The 16,235-nt window shown below is 37.9% G+C and overlaps 2 protein-coding genes across 3 annotated transcripts in view; one reads left to right on the top strand and one right to left on the bottom strand.

The window, feature by feature from the left end:
- Positions 1-16,235, top strand: part of Naa15-16 (N-alpha-acetyltransferase 15/16) — an 81,820-nt gene that overhangs the window by 4,651 nt on the left and 60,934 nt on the right. The window lies entirely within an intron of this gene.
- On the bottom strand, positions 115-14,296 carry LOC143191484 (uncharacterized). Of its 2 annotated transcripts, XM_076396642.1 has the most exons (9): positions 13,985-14,243; positions 13,750-13,926; positions 4,959-5,564; positions 4,736-4,901; positions 4,311-4,683; positions 2,539-2,712; positions 2,386-2,483; positions 1,539-2,067; positions 115-1,488 (listed from the first exon to the last, which is right to left on the bottom strand). In XM_076396642.1, the coding sequence occupies exons 3-9, from the start codon at positions 5,138-5,140 to the stop codon at positions 326-328; spliced, it is 2,685 nt and encodes an 894-aa protein (XP_076252757.1). In that variant the 5' UTR covers positions 5,141-5,564; positions 13,750-13,926; positions 13,985-14,243; the 3' UTR covers positions 115-325. The 2 variants fall into 2 exon arrangements, with proteins under 2 accessions (XP_076252757.1, XP_076252756.1); XM_076396641.1 differs by lacking the exon at positions 13,750-13,926 and having other exon boundaries at positions 4,959-5,140; positions 13,958-14,296.

Raw genomic sequence — 16,235 nt, 5'->3', positions numbered from 1 at the left:
TACTTAGTTTGTAGCTAGATACAGAATAATGTTCGATATTTATCTGGCGTTTTGAATTTGCTTTTTACACTATTTTCTATTCTGTAATTATGGGGATGATTAAAATAATTAGGATGGTGTTTTATGAATAATGTTCCACCATACCAATATGTTTTATTGGCGCAATTATAACCGATTCTGACACTAGTATGCCAGTTTACAGAATAATTAAATACGTACAATCAATAAATAAGTTTATCTATTATCTAAAATGCAATTAGGAAAAAATGTCACTGTCTTCCTGCTTATTATCGTTTCACGAAGTAATCACAGACCATATTTAATATCACTTTGTCTTTAATGGTGCACTCGTTTTCTTGTTTTCACTTCTGTTGTCTCTTCTGATCCTGTCTTCTCGTTGATACGGATAAGATTGTCTCTTTCTCTGGATCTGTTGAGGTGTAAGGAAATAGAAGTGCGCTCCATCATCACCAGGTAGTTGATACTGTATGTATCCATCATTACCATTCCTTATATTACTTGGTGGGGGTATTTCAATAGCCTTAATTATTTCCGGTCTATTGACTGGATGGTATTGCTGGTTGAAGTGTATGGACTCACTGTCTGGATTGATGGGAGGTCGGGGATTGGCATAGTTTACTTTTATGTCATTGTGTAACGATATGGGTTGTCGGTATTGCCCAGATTGTTGACGGGGAAAATTGCTTTGAGGAGGTAGGGACGTGGTGGTACTTGGCAGTTTCTGCCCGAATACCGTGAACGATTGTCTAGTACGTTCGTCGAAGTACCCTTCATCGGGTTCTGTATAAAATCCTTGTTGAAGCAAGGGATTCGGCGTGGCTTCAAAAGAAAATTCCGCTACAGTCTTCGCCGGGGTAACTTGTATGAAATCTCTCAGTTTCTGCACCTCTTGCTGATATTGAGGACGAGCTGTCGGTCTCGCATCGTATCCACTGGAGGGTCGTTTCGTTGCTAGGTATGGCGGTTCTTGAACCTTCAGCGGCTGGTTGTGTTGATAACTAGGCCGTTGACTTGGTAATATCTCGATGGCTTGTTGTATTTGGACACTGTACTTTGGCATCGGTTTGAAACCGTCTCCTTGTCCGTTTATTTGAGGCGATGGGCGGAAGTTTTGGGCTTCAAAACTGTATTGATAGACGGGTTTAGACGGGGTCTTCGGATTGTTATAGTACTGGTGCAATTGCTGCTGAAGTTTGGCCACGTGTACCCGGAAAGTATTGGGTCTGGGTTGCGGTTCGTTATGGGTCACTGGGCGGAATCTTGGCCTATCGTTGATGTACATAAAATGAGGCTTGGTTACCGGCGTTGGAGCCTGTATCGTCTGATACTTAGGTGGGGGTTCGTAGAAGTTCGGTGTCTTTGCCGGTCTCTCGGTGGTGATTACGTTTATACTCGGATCCGTTTCTTCATAGAAGAAATAATTCGTCGGTTTCGAGGTGGTTTTGGGACGCTGGTGGGCATTAACACCTAAGAACGTACAATGAGGATACTGTGGCTTTATCTAAAATATTACTTACCGATGGTAAATCTTTCTGGTTGTTGCCGAGTGAGCGGAGGAACCTCAACATTGGTGGAAGTAGTTGTATGGAATTTCAACGGCACCTGAGTAGTTGTGACGAACTCGTTATTGTACAGACGATGTCTGTTGTTATTTTCTTCATGTTTGTGGGGTTGTATTGTATTCTGTTTAACAGGCCTCAACACTGTAACCGCCGGCTTCTTCTTAATCGACGTTGGTGGTAGATAAGTTCGGTTCAATTTAGCGACGTGAACGGGTAGAATACTGATTATTTTCGGCCTGTCTGTCGTTGACGTTGTCGTGGTCTTGACGAGTTTGGTAGTTTGCGGACGTCCGGTTGTCTTCCTCGAAGGCACGACTCTAGTGGTCGCCTTTCCGTAATTTTTAATTACCGTCACCCTTGTCGGAATGGTTTTTCTCGGTTTGGCCGTGGTCGTAGTCGTGGCGGGCGGATCTTCTTCTAGGGCGGCGAAAAACTTGGGCGGCGGCGGCAGGATAATGCCAGGCACCAGGGGACCCGGCGGAACCTGCGGGAACAACGGATGATGCATTCGCAGTGGCGCAAGCGGCAGCCCAAGCGTATTAGTTCGAAGAAGGAGAGAACAAACAAAAGAAGAGAACCGGTAACGGTGGTCTGAAGCGATTTATTCATGCAACTTAAGTTTAAGAACAGTGGAACACATTAATAATCTACGATCTATCGTTATTCACACAATGATTACGGAAGAATTAGTGGTGGTACGGTGGTAAACTTGTTAATGGTCAGAGACAGACAGAGAGGGGGGTGGAAGGAGAACGGAGACGGATAGAGACAGAGACAGACGCGAATGCGTTAGGCAACTGACCAAGCTCGTATTGTCCCTAGGGTAGAAGAAGCTGTAGGGCGGCGGATAGTAAATTGACGGGTCGTCCTCGTCTATGATCTCCGGCTCTGTACCATTCCCTGAAAAGTTAGATATGGGGTTCACGTGCTGGCCGTCGACCTCGAACGAACTCACCTAAGGGCGGAGAAAGGATCGCCATTTCTGGGGGCGAATGCGCGGAATAGGGCGGCGAACTGCCGTTCAAAAGGGCGGGGGGGAACGGCATCCCCCCTCCGGGTTCCCCCGGGACAGTACCTCGCACCGGAGCTTTCCCGGCAGCAGGGTGGGCCGGATCGGTATCGGGGGTCCCTGAAAATTGCGAGAATTATCAGTTGAGAGATCACCAGTTTTTTTTAATTATTTATATAAGCTATTTATTTTTATCCTAATTTGCTGCGGTTTCAAACTTACAAAGTACTTATTCTATTAAAGACATGTGCACTGAATTTACTTACAACTTCACTAAATTAGACTAGATGGTTTTACTCTCTTTAATCTTCTGACTAAGTCATCATTATCTAGGAGCTGGAGAACCTCGACATCGATGTGCTGATGGAGCCTCTGTCTATGCCTTTGGGCATAGTCATTGACAACGTTATACGACAGTTTCTACCTTCAGGTGTTTTTCCAGATTGTTGTTACGAATGTGCCATGGAGCATTAATAATACCTTACAATACCTCGAAACACTTTGTTTCGGGATCTTTGTTTAATATTTATATTGCTTTGGCTGCTACAACCCCATAGTAGAACGCCATAAGTCCACACTGGTTTCAAGTTTTGTTAAAACAAAAGCTTAATATATACTGACAATACTGAATATCTACCCCATAGCTAGGACATTTTTTTATTTCAAGTTCTTCCCATTTTTTTCTTAACGCGTGGCATTCACCTGAGTTTAACATAGAGACTGAGTTTAACAAGTGTAGAGCAGATAAAGGACTGATCTCAATGGTTCCTCAATTCCTCAAGTTAGGATAGGCATCTTTGTTTGACTCTGAATTATCAGTCAGTTATATATGATTCTAGACTCTGACTATACGGAGGAGTATTTTAATATTATGCTTTAAATACGCATGCCAAATTTTATCGAAAGCCAGGTCATCATCTAAAAATATTGCAGAACAAATTTTATTTTCTTCTAGTGATTTTTCTATGACATTGGCGATTCTGTGAACCTGATCAATCGTGGAATGTTGTTTCCGGATGTTCCAGAATAAGATGCTTCTCCTCAATTATTGCTTTTATCCTTTTCAATAGAGTTTTTCAACTGATTTGGACATTATTGGCAATAGTGATATTGGTTGTTATGACGCTGATATATTTCTGATATCAGACACATTTATCTTATCAAGGATTTCTTGAAGCTCTTGCTGATCGTTGAGTCCATTTGTATTTTAGGTCATCATACAAATTTTTATTCGTATTTTCATTTTTCAATGAGCTTTTTTTCTTAACGCCTCCTTTAAGTTTGTAAATTTGTTGGTTCATTTGCAATAAAGAATTATCCATTTGTTTATTTAACTATTGCAGCTATAGAGGCATGATTTGGTTTTTCTTGGTTAGTTATGTTTTCCTTTTATACATTTCGTGTGTCTTTTTTCACTATCTCATGGGTATTTTTGAGAATGCTTGTATTTCTTTTGCAGCAACACAACCTTGATAATTAGCAGGGTACATTTTGGCTTCTGACAGCACACTTGGATCTGGATTGTATCATATTTGATTTACCATAATCCATTACCATTATTGGTCTAATTTGCTTATTTTCATATGTATGACAGTTTATTACTGAAGTATTTAATAATTTTACCACTTCTATATGATTTAAGATTGATACAATTAACTTTTGTTCCACGATGGCTTGAAATAAACTAAACAGAGGTCTAGAACAAGTTTCGTACTCACCTGCTTGGGGGAAGTATTGGCTTTGCGGGGGGATTTCGCCGTCCCAATCGGGCGGGGGCGGTAGGGCGTAGGCCGGCGTCTCTGACGATTCATTAAGCGTTCGCGAAGAGTTTGTGCCAAGGATCTGAAGGGGGCCATCGTCGGTGAGCTGGACAGGAAAGGGCGGCGGGATCTTCGGGTTCTTGGGGATTTTCACCTGGTGCAGGGGAGCGTTGTAGTCGTCTATGGGCTGCCACACTTGCCCCACGTTCTCCTGCTTGGTATCGTCGTGAGGCGGATACACCCCGCCCCTGATCACCAGCAGGTGGTTTTCGGAGAGCCAAATATCATTTTTGGTCAGACCTCCCAGAGTCGCTATATTATCTTGCGGTAACTGGAATAGGCGTGCTCTCTCACTCGATTTCGGTGTTTTCCTGCTAACTTACCTCGGTATTGGTGGCGTAGCTGATAATCCCTGGTCGCTTGGGCGTCGACTGGAACAGCTCCTTCTGGATCAACCCGTATTTCCCGTCGGCCACCTGTTGGGATAAGGTTTTACGGTCGTCTTCGCCATGTTTACCGCCTTTCTTGCTCTTGGTGTTATCCCCGGCACTAAAACATGAAAACAACATTATTTCGAGTTCCTTCCGAGTACATCGCGGTTCATACCTGGCGGTTATCAGTTCGGAATCGTCGGATTCGACGTCGTGCGTTAGGTGACCGCCGACCAGTCGATGGACTTGTCTGTGGAAGTGACGGGTCTTCGGGGTGGACGCCGCTGATTCTGTGGCGAGAGCAATGCATATCGATAAGCACACCAATATGTGTGGCCATCTGTGATGATGCCTCATCTAGAACGAACGGTATGGGTGATAAAATCGGAATGTTGCGCAACAAGGTCGCGTACCAAAGCGCCAGCACAGCCTCAAATTGTTTGGGTAAATATTTTGCTGGTTGTTGTGTTCGTGTTACTTTGACCTTCAAGCGGTTTTTATAATGCTCACCATTTAGCACACCGAAAGGTCACAATTCATTGACTTTTAATAATGGAACGTACGATAGTTTGTAGAGCGGTAGGACAATGTAATGTATTTAACGAGATTAGTTCCTGATAATTCTAGTTAATACTCGATTGATATCAACTCTTGTCGTGGTCTACAAGAAAGAGTACATCTTTTGTTGATATATTCAAGTGGATAGTCACTGTTTTAGTGCCTGGCATCAGGCATCAGAATTCAGTCGGTATTCCAATAGTGCCGAAATGTACACGAGGTCCTTAAAAGTCCAAATTATGTCATGATGTTCATCTGGTATCAGTGTATTTAAATGAATATTACTTATTCAATTTATATTACTGATCTGTATTTTTTTTATTTCATTTTTTTTCTCAAAATAGAAGTTAAGTCTAAAAAACTATCAAAAAAATCGATATTTCATGTTGAATATGAAAAATATCGATATTTTTTCGGTATCCCTATCATGAATTGCAGTAGGAATATCGACCGGGGAGAAAACATATCAATATTTATTTTCATATATTTTAAAAATCAACGATATATTCTAATACATTTTTTAAAATTTAGTACTAAGATAGTAATAGATATTTAAAATTAAGTACCAAAAATTTATTTTTAAAGGTTCAATACGTTTTTAAATGTCCTAAAAATATCTTTATTTTTTTTAAATATCATTCAACAAAAATATCTCTATATATATTTTTGGCATGTTTAAATTGCAATGTTGTGATTGTCGATGTAATTGTAAAGTTATTTTATATAGGTGAATTTTGTTTTAAATTCGGTTATTTCGATTTTAACATAACAGTCAAGAACAAACAGAATTGAAATTTTGAAAAACAAATAATTGACTTAGGTAGAGACTGCTGAGATAGTCGTGGGTTTAAATCCCAACGGAATAAGGATGTACTTTATTTTTGTGATTCTTCATAAATAACTGTAGTCTATTCATAGTTTTTTTGTACATACGTCATCAAGATGTTTAACGTATAGCCTGCCGCAATTTGTAAATTCGTTTTAGTATCAGACAATATTTTCCTTCTCATTTTATTCTAGTTAAAAAGAGACACAATGCTGTCTGATATATAACTCTAACCTATAAACTATTGTGGCTGTATAATTAACTGTAGTTTTTAGATCTACTATAATGTTAAAATAAATTATATTTGATAACAGTATTTTTGTTCAATTATTTTATTTAGGTTGGAATTTTGTTGTATGTCAAAGCCAAATTCAACTAAAACTCAGAGTTGATGCGGCAACATTGCGATATTTTGATGTCGCAAATTTAAACGACGTATGTACAAAATAACTTCCGACAAGAAACAACAATCTCAGTCGATATAAGTTTATTTTCAAAGGATTTACAACAGATGGTGTATTGTGTATTAAATCGCTTCAGGCATATTTGTAATCAACTTCATGTTGAAACCTCACTTTTGAGTATGAGTTTCACATTTTTGAATTCAATCTGATGAAAAAGGCGACTGAAGGTCGTTGAATGCCGTGCATCCATCTGAATATGCGAATGGTTTCTACATTTTAAAGGTGGTTATTTTGGCACTGAAGACAAAGAGCGTTATGGATAACCAGAGGCATTACTCGATGAAACTATCAGTGGGAATCGTTGTCAACTACAATTGATGCTTTTGAGCCTAACATTGCTCGAAAAACGGTCAGAATACGGGCAAAGAGACAACAATGTTATTCTTCAGCATGACCACGCTCGACTACATGTTGCAAAACATATATTTCTCTGTGTGTATATCTCAATAAATTGTTTCTTTTTTTACTATCTTTTAACAAATAACTACTGTAGGGTTCTCGCACATACAATTTTGTGACCAGAAAATTCAAATGCTCAAAAAGTAAAATGCCAAAATGCCAACACTAACGAAGACGCAAATCGGTAAATTCAGTATTGCAAGCGCTTAGGGCTAATATTTGTTATGGTAATGATCCGGCTGTTCAACGAGTTCCCACAGCTAGAGTCATAATCATTGTTAATCTTTTAAGAAAAATAGGGTAACTGTCTTTGCTGTTCTTTCATAGGAATAACAACATGTAAGCATATTTTAAGAAGAAAATTGGTTGATTTGCATTTCCAAATACTCAGCGCTGAAATTTGTATTGATTAATTTTTATTTTATTAAAGGTTGTGATTATAACTATCAGCGTGACTGTACTTGTGGTACTAGTAAATCGCGAAATTACCAACACCGATCGAGACATAGATAGGGCTAACAATTCGACAAAACAGTGCTCGAAAAACGGTCAGAATACGGGCAAAGAGACAACAATGTTATTCTGCAGCATGACCACGCTCGATTACATGTTGCAAAACCTGTGAAAACATACTTGGGAACATTAAAATGGAGGGTGCTGTACCATCCATCCTATTCTCCAGACCTCGATTATGATTCTTACTTGTTCCGACTTATGAGTTATGACCTGTCGGACCAACGTTTCACCTATAATAATTTTTTGTATAAAATAAACATCCTTCTTTCGATATAGAATCCGTAAATTGCCTTAAAGATGGGAAAAGTAGAGGCTATCGATGGGCAATAATTTGAATAAAATTATTATAACGGTTTTTCACAATAAGGCTTTAAATAAAAACAAAAATACCTTTAAAACTAATTTACCTGCCTGATATTTCAACGATTATTAACGTATATTACACAGGACCAAAGTATACCATATTATATATAATATACCATATAATATAATATATAACCAATATTAACAAAGCGTTTTAAGTTGGTAGCGATTTTTTTCTGTAATGGTAGACGAAGCGACGTAGAGCAATTCATAATTAATGTGCAAGTTTTTGAAGGTTCTTGTTCGGTCAATTTTTGTTGTGCGAAACAATAACGCCGTCAGTCATTTGTTTCGACAATTTAATCATAATAATAATAAAAGTCCAAGTAGGCCATGACACACTGCCTGGTGTTTCTCACCCTTCGCTGATTGTTCTGGCTGTGCGAAACCGTACCCGAAACCCATTGTACGCCCGAGCGAGATATTTTAACGGTTCTGTTTCGTTATTCGTTTTTTTTTCTCTGTGATGTTGCGTCGAAAATCCACCTGGCCGGCACTGATGATTATTAAATGTTTCGAAAGATCGTCGCCTGGGAAGGTCGCGTGTCCGTCTGGACGGCGAGAATGCATCTTGGACCCGATGGTATTGTCTGTGGGCGTAGAAATCCATGTCGGCAATACTTCCTGATGATGAGCGCACGAAAAATCGCCCTCGATTTGTGCAATAGGCTCGTAGTGTGATTACCCCGCCGCCGCCATTAACCAAGCAAACAGAGCATTGAAAGATTATTTGCAGTAGGCGATGGCCATTGACGCAACCTGCCCGTTCGAATTTCTTTTGTTTTTTTTCCTGGTCGGTCTGTTTCCTGGTTATCGCGTCACGATCCGCCGCAAAAGAAAATTGCCGATAGTGACAACGTCGCGGACCAGACAAATTCGTTACGCCGGTAACCAAGCCGGTAAATGGTCGATGAATAAACGTATTACATTGAAGTCCAAAATCGCTTATAATTAGACCAAAAATAATTCAAATATCGGAAAAATTAACGACATCCACTTAATCGACGTTGCCGGTACTACCATTTTTTCTTCCAATCCTGTACGGCGGCGTTGAACTGTTTTATGCGCCTTTATAAGCGTTAATTAATGAGGAATGTGTTGTTGTTATATCGGAACATACGCATAAATTATTGTATAACCGCAGGTTTTGATGTAAATCGAAACGCTATTAAGTTGTTTTTGTTTTAATCGTTCCCCGCTAATGGATAAGTGGATCGATTTCAAGACTGAAAGCCGTTGATGAGCAAGAGTGACAAAATTTGTTTCTGAAAGAATTTTTTCAAAATCGTTTTAGTTTCCAAATTCAGCTGATTTTTATTCACATCCGATATATTAAAAAAACAAACTGGACTTAATAAATATTAGGAAAAATACTAATATACAATCAGTTGGTGTTGTAGTATGACGCTATTGAATGTTAACTACTAAGAAATATGATATTATATTGCAACACAAGCAGATATTATTTTATTTCAACTACACTTATGTATAATTTAATATTACATTGATAGATAAACTGATGATTAAAAGTATACTACAAAGTTAATAAGCGACAAAATTGTATTTTGGCATCAAAATAGTCTCAAAATCAAATTGAAATATTAGGCCTATAAGTTAGTTTTAAAGGTTTTTTAAAAATTAAGCGTTATTGTTTGAAATCAGTACAATGAATTTTATTCAAAGTATTGTCCATCTGTACTTCTTCGAAAGAACGATATATCTTTTGAGCCTTAGTACAAATGTTGTATCTTTGCTCGTATTCAGGTCGATTTTCACCCATTGCTTGGGTCAAACGTATCAATTGTGGTCAGTAACGATCCTCATTGACAGTTTCGTTAGGTTTTACTAGCTTATAGTATACCACATCAAGTTGATACCATCAAATCCATTAACTTGGAGTCATGGGTATTCGGCTTTGACGTTGATGTTGATGTATAACTAGATGGTCCCCATTTCATCCTTTAAATCCTCTGAAATTACTTTATAGGCCTTTCCGATTTTACTGTTGAAACAGATTTCCAAACGCCTTTCAATGTCTCTTGACCATACTGAAAAGTTGACAGGCTTCACTTTTGAGGTTCTTTATATACTCGATGTGATTTGATACATAGTAACACCATGTGTTGTAAACTTTTTAAAATGTAATGTATAGGCCGAATAATTAAATGAATATTGTTGCCAATTCTACAATTTTTTCCTGAGATTTCGTAAATGCTTTTCTTGCAAGTATGACTGATCGAATCCCCTTTTTCATCTTTATGAGTGATTTTACGAATATATTACAACAATGGGCGGTCGCCCTGACGACTGACCTCTCTCGTTTTTAACACCATCAGGTTTGCGTCACAACACCGTGAAAGATGAAGGCTGCCTCCGAGGGGCTCTGGCTCTGACCTAGTAATCTGGCGCGCGTGAGATATTCGGGCATCGGTGACTTTGACCTTGAAATGGTGTTTCTGCAGCTTGTACTAGTTGAAAATTAAATCTCGACACGATTTGTTTTTTGTGACTTCAAATAAAGCCGTCTATTGTGTCTCAGACGCACTATATATACATATGCATGGTAATGTTTCTGTAATGAAGGTGATCTCCCCCACGTAACGTTGTGGCTTACGAAGATTGTATTTTGTGTTAATAGGCAAAGGTGCGGTGTACCCTGACATATATTTCTCTGTGTGCATATCTCAATAAATTGTTTCTTTTTTTACTATCTTTTAACAAATAACTACTGTAGGGTTCTCGCACATACAATTTTGTAACCAGAAAATTCAAATGCTCCTGTCACAGGTCTAAGAACGTGACTCCACTTGCTATATCGCAGTAAAATGCCAAAATGCCAACACTAATCAAGACGCAAATCGGTAAATTCAGTATTGCAAGCGCTTAGGGCTAATATTTGTTATGGTAATGATCCGGCTGTTCAACGAGTTCCCACAGCTAGAGTCATAATCATTGTTAATCTTTGAAGAAAAAGAGGGTAACTGTCTTTGCTGTTCTTTCATAGGAATAACAACAAGCCCGCATATTTTAAGAAGAAAATTGGTTGATTTACATTTCCAAATACTCAACGCTGAAATTTGTATTGATTAATTTTTATTTTATTAAAGGTTTTCATTATAACAATCAGCGTGACTGTACTTGTCGTACTAGTAAATCGCTAAATTACCAACGCCGATCGAGACATAGATTGATAGATCCAACTTTACCAACGCTTAGGGCTAACAATTCGCGATTATAAGTAATTGGTACTGTCCGACGAGTTCTTGCAATTAGAGTCTGATGATAATTGAAAGGTTCTAGCGTCGGTTCGACGAACTTTCCGTTGACGGGGCACCTCTAGACGCTCGAGATCGAGGCCTAAGCCGTTTTTTAGAATCATGTTTTGCATGTTCGTGTTTTGCTCTAAAATGATTATCGGTACCGATCGAAGTCGTTTTTCGAAATGTTTCGGGCAGGTATCGCGTATTTACCGGGATTCGGCCGAGTGAAAGGCCGAATGGTATCGATGAAATCACCGATTTGTGTCCCTGCATGTTTTTGTTACGTCGCGTGTTTATTTTGTTGATTGTTATTCGACTTTTATAAGTGGAAGAATGTTTTGATATTCAAGGAGAAAATAATTAGACTGACAACGTGGCGTCCTTGATATCTCTGGTATCACTTGATTAATAATCGAAGGTAATGCCACTGTTAAGTATAAAAACGCCACGAAATTATTATCACTGTGTGTCGTGGTGGTGTTTTCCGATAATGAGCGAGCCGAGTCGATCCAAGGCCGGCCACTTTCAAGGCGCATACGATTAGAAAGATTATAGTTGCATAAGAAAGTCGTTGCATATACAACACCAAAGTTATTTTTAGGAATTTTTGAGCAAACTGGCAACTTTGTCAGTGAATTCATGAATTTAACAACGTAAACGATACGTAAAATTGGCGACCCTGTATTTTTTTCAAGCTGGAAAATGCCATTGTGTTAATACAATTTTTAAGGGAGAAATTGTATACCAGGCAACGCTGTTTTTTTTTCAATAGAATTGTTCGAAACTGAAGCTTTTTAGAACAGAGGATTTTTCGTTTTTGTTGGAACGAATACGAACCTAAAATGGAACTGTTTATGGAAATATCTTGAGGTTGGGCCGATGGTTAAAGGTCGAAAAATGCCGTCATGGTCAGTGCATGTTACGAAAAAGCCGCGGAACCAATGCGTATCTCGATTGTGTTTCCCTGATAATTGGCGAACAAACTCTATCGAAGGTCGGCTAGTGCGAAAGCACATGGGAAGAAAAAAAACGCTCTTGCATAACGTTCTCGATCAACGTACGTGATACGAGAAAAACTCGGAAGAATCGCGGAAAAATCACGATGGTCGACAACGTCGCATCACCGTAATGTTTTCGTTCGGACAAAAGAAAACGACAATTTCATGAATAAAAATTCTAATAAAACGGATTGTTCCGTTTGTTTTTCTTCTCTGCATTCAGGCACCATAGGCGTTGCCATTGACTCGTTACACGATTCGTTCTAATGCAGCAATTTTTACACTTTTACTTATTGGATCGGTTCCACTCGATTATGCACCGGTAGCGTGTAAAAATACGAGTAAACTTGGCTTTTTTCCTTAGCCTAACCTTGACAGTTGGCATTAATACTTCTCTTAATTCTTAAGCGTGCAAAATTTTTACGCGATATTCGGGTAGGTTGGCAACGCAGGACCTAGCGAGATATTTGCTCTAAGGTTATTAGTCTTGAAGGAAAGTTAAGTTGGGACGCAATGGTAAATATTAATCAGTCCGGTAACCAGCTCAGGCGTGACGTTTTTGTGATCGAAGAACCAGAAACCACCAGATACTGTAAAAGGAAAACAGCGTACGTTACCCGTGATCTGACTTATCTGGTGACGGCGATGATTGATCGTTTTTCCTGCTTCTTTACTGTTAATAATACTATCCGTTGATGATCGTCATTATTCAGATGCATAGCTTAATAAATTATTAACACCTGTCACAAATTCCCAGCGAAATTTTCACGAATTATATTTTATTTTATCGAAAATCATAATTTAATCATGATTAATAATTTAAAAAAGTATTAAAATTCTTAAAAATTCTTAAATTCTAAAAAAGGTTTTTAAAAAATACTTAAAAAAGTTATGGTTATCAATAATTATTTCCAAAAATTTCTGGACAGAATTAAGTGTGATCAAAAAATTTTTCCTCAACAAAGAATATTGTTTAAGTAGTACACATCTTTTGTGATTGTGAGCTATATATCTTGCATTAGTTCTTCTCAGCTTTATCACGAAAAACTCAAATGATATTCGGTATTCCAATCTGCCCGATTTAGTTTCGTCAGATTACTGGATAATCGATAAATTCAAATAATTTTCAGTGCGTAATTTTGAATTGATTGAGGACAGACATAACATTGAAACATAACCGATGAGGAGGCTAGGAGGTTTCGAAGGTAAATTATTTTGGAAGATACTTAGTGGTTCTTTTTCATTTTCCACATTTTTAAGGTATACGTTTTCGAATTCTGAGAATGTTTGTTACAGATATGTTTACCGAGGTTTTCATCTAAATTCAACCAAGTAAAACTGATGGGTATTTCTTTTAGATCAATTTTTATTTTTATCATCTAGCTAACTGTTAATCTAGTTTATTTATAAATAGCTGTGATTTATTTATATATTTTATATTTTTATTTTGATAAGTTTTATTACATATTTAAATACGTTAAAGAATCTGTTGTTCTTGAATTTGGCATTTGAATTACTTTTTTATTGCATCTTATATTAAATACGCTTAGTGCAATCTTAATTTATAAAATCAATTTATTACTACAGTTTTGTTGTATTTTTATCAATACACAAGCAAGACGAGCGATATTGGAACCTTTCCTGACCAATTCTTGGTTATGAATTCTAATATGGCGCATGTTTAATAGCTTAGTCTAATAAGCTTTTGTTGATAATTCTGTATAATTTGACTTATAGATTTTCTTTGGATTTAAGGTCACTGAAAACGTATAATTGAAATATTCACAAACCTTATTGTATCATAAAAGAAATCCAACCTATTGATTTGTGGGATCACTGTTGATCAGACTAGATGATCAACGTGTTTATGGGACCACTTCACTGGTCGTTTGATGACATTATGTTGGCACACAAGACACGTTTCTTACGTCTTCTCGCGAGATACTCCTTAACAAGTACACTGTAACTTTCTTCGCATTTTTCCCTGACTTTGAACGTAAAAAGCCGACTGGTTATTTTTTGTGCTGAACGACGATGCTGTCGTGATATACTATCTACGCCTGGTCACTGAAAGGTGGGCTCGATGGAAGGCTGTTGACGCCGGACTGGTAAAGCGGCGGCTGCTGCCAAGAAATCACCGGTGGATGGGGACCACGTCGCGATCTCCGCGTGGGGAATTTAGTTGATCGGCTGCTGTTGTTCGGTCGACTTTTGAACCGGACGATGATGAAGATGATCTGGGATGAAGCAGGGTTTCCCTGGATCCGCTTAAAGTGTTCCATGAACGTCATTATCATGTTCTTATCAGTATGTCCTAGATTTACCGGAATATGCGTTATTTACCTAATTTATCAACGAGTATCCAAAAATAATTCGACGAATTCCGGTATTTTTATTTTTGATCTCTTGTAATTTGGAATTTTGGTAGTCACCAGCTGATTTATTTACTGAGACTTTTTATGTTAATACTTCTAAAAGGTATTAATCATCATTACTATGACCGAGAATTAATTATGAGGGTTAAAAAAGGAAGTTCAATGTCTTATTGTGAAAAACTGTGCGTAATACTATTTATCCTATTATTCATCTATGGATGTTACTTTTACTCATCATTTTACACCATTTAGATTTCACGTTGTTTTATTTATGACTATTTCAGTTGTTGACTCATTTTTGGGGTTCTTCATTTAAAGATAGTGCTTCATATAAAATAGAATTATTCAGCTATGTTAGTATTATGTAGTTTTTTAATTATTCTAGCATTCAATAATCGGCCCAATGGGTAGTAAGTATCTGATGTGTTCAGTAAGTTCTCTCTACGTCCTATAATGTGGTTCAATCCAAGTTGTTTACGTTTTATTAATATATGTTTCCCTTAAGTGTCGTCCAAGTGCATTCTCAGATATGTAACAGTCTCTGCTTGCGGAAGTTCATTATTATTAATGTTTACTGGAGGATAAGTCCTTCTACACTAATGAATTTTGATGTGATTGGAGGAAGTTGGAGGTTTCTTGTGGCTGATTGTGGGGATTCACCAGATCAGCTGTATACAGGAGATATAAGAATGGGCCAAGAACACCGGAATGCATTGGATTTAGTTCAGCGTGTTTGTCACCCTGTTTCACAGTGAACTGCCTACCTGTAGATTTTTTTTTATATATAGATATTTTAAAGTCTCCTTTTACCGACGATGGGTTTATCTGGACTGAGCCTAAAGTTTAACATGGACTTCGAACCACGGTCCTCAGCACTAAGCCTTCCGACTGGCGAGTGACCAACTTTAGAAATCTTCCCAGAAGACATCCGGTCTTAACCAGCCTGGTTACTGGCGTGACTGGGATCATTTTCCTTATCGGCTTTTACACTCTTGCCTAGAACATTCACAAATTTTAAACAATCACAAACATAAATTTACGACCATGCCCCAGCAGGATTCGAACCCGCGGCAATCCGCGACCGTCCTATCGCCTTTACCACTGCGCCACCAAGCCGGCACCTATAGATTTTAGTAGCAGGAATTGCGGGTGGTGCAAGAAGCCTTTTCGATATAATTTAAGGTCCAGCGTGTCGCACCTTACCAAAAGCCTGAGATATTGAGAAATGCAAACTACAACATTTCTTTTCATTTATAAATCTTTTATTGACTGTTGATTGTTTATTTGACTTTTATTATTTGTTTGGCCAGTTCTGTGATTCTGTGAACTCTGTTCTGTGATTAGTTTCAGCCTTTTGATATAGAGTTTTGAGAGTTTTGTCTGGTTTGAGAGTCATAATGGTTTGGGCCACTATCTAAGTGTCAGAAAACTAGTTTAATTGTTATATGGCACTAAAGACAAATGGTTATTGTGAGTGATGTGTGAATTATCATGGTAAATCAAAGCATTATTCAGTTTTATATCTTTTGGTATTAATATTTTTTGTGACACAGACGTCTATGGTGTCGAGAATTTTATGTATTTGACGGCCAATGTTGTGATTAAAAAAATTATTTTTGCACCTTTTAAACATTTGGGCTTTGTTCTGTTCTACACTTCAGTTGAGTGAGTTAATTTTCTGAGTTTGTTGATT

Source organism: Rhynchophorus ferrugineus, unplaced genomic scaffold (genome assembly GCF_030347505.1).
Source record: "Rhynchophorus ferrugineus isolate W39M unplaced genomic scaffold, kcgeb_rfMv2 rfM2, whole genome shotgun sequence".
Classification (NCBI taxonomy): Eukaryota; Metazoa; Arthropoda; class Insecta; order Coleoptera; family Curculionidae; genus Rhynchophorus; species Rhynchophorus ferrugineus.
The sequence above is the reverse complement of the archived record's forward strand: the minus strand, read 5'-3'. Positions and strand labels throughout refer to the sequence as shown.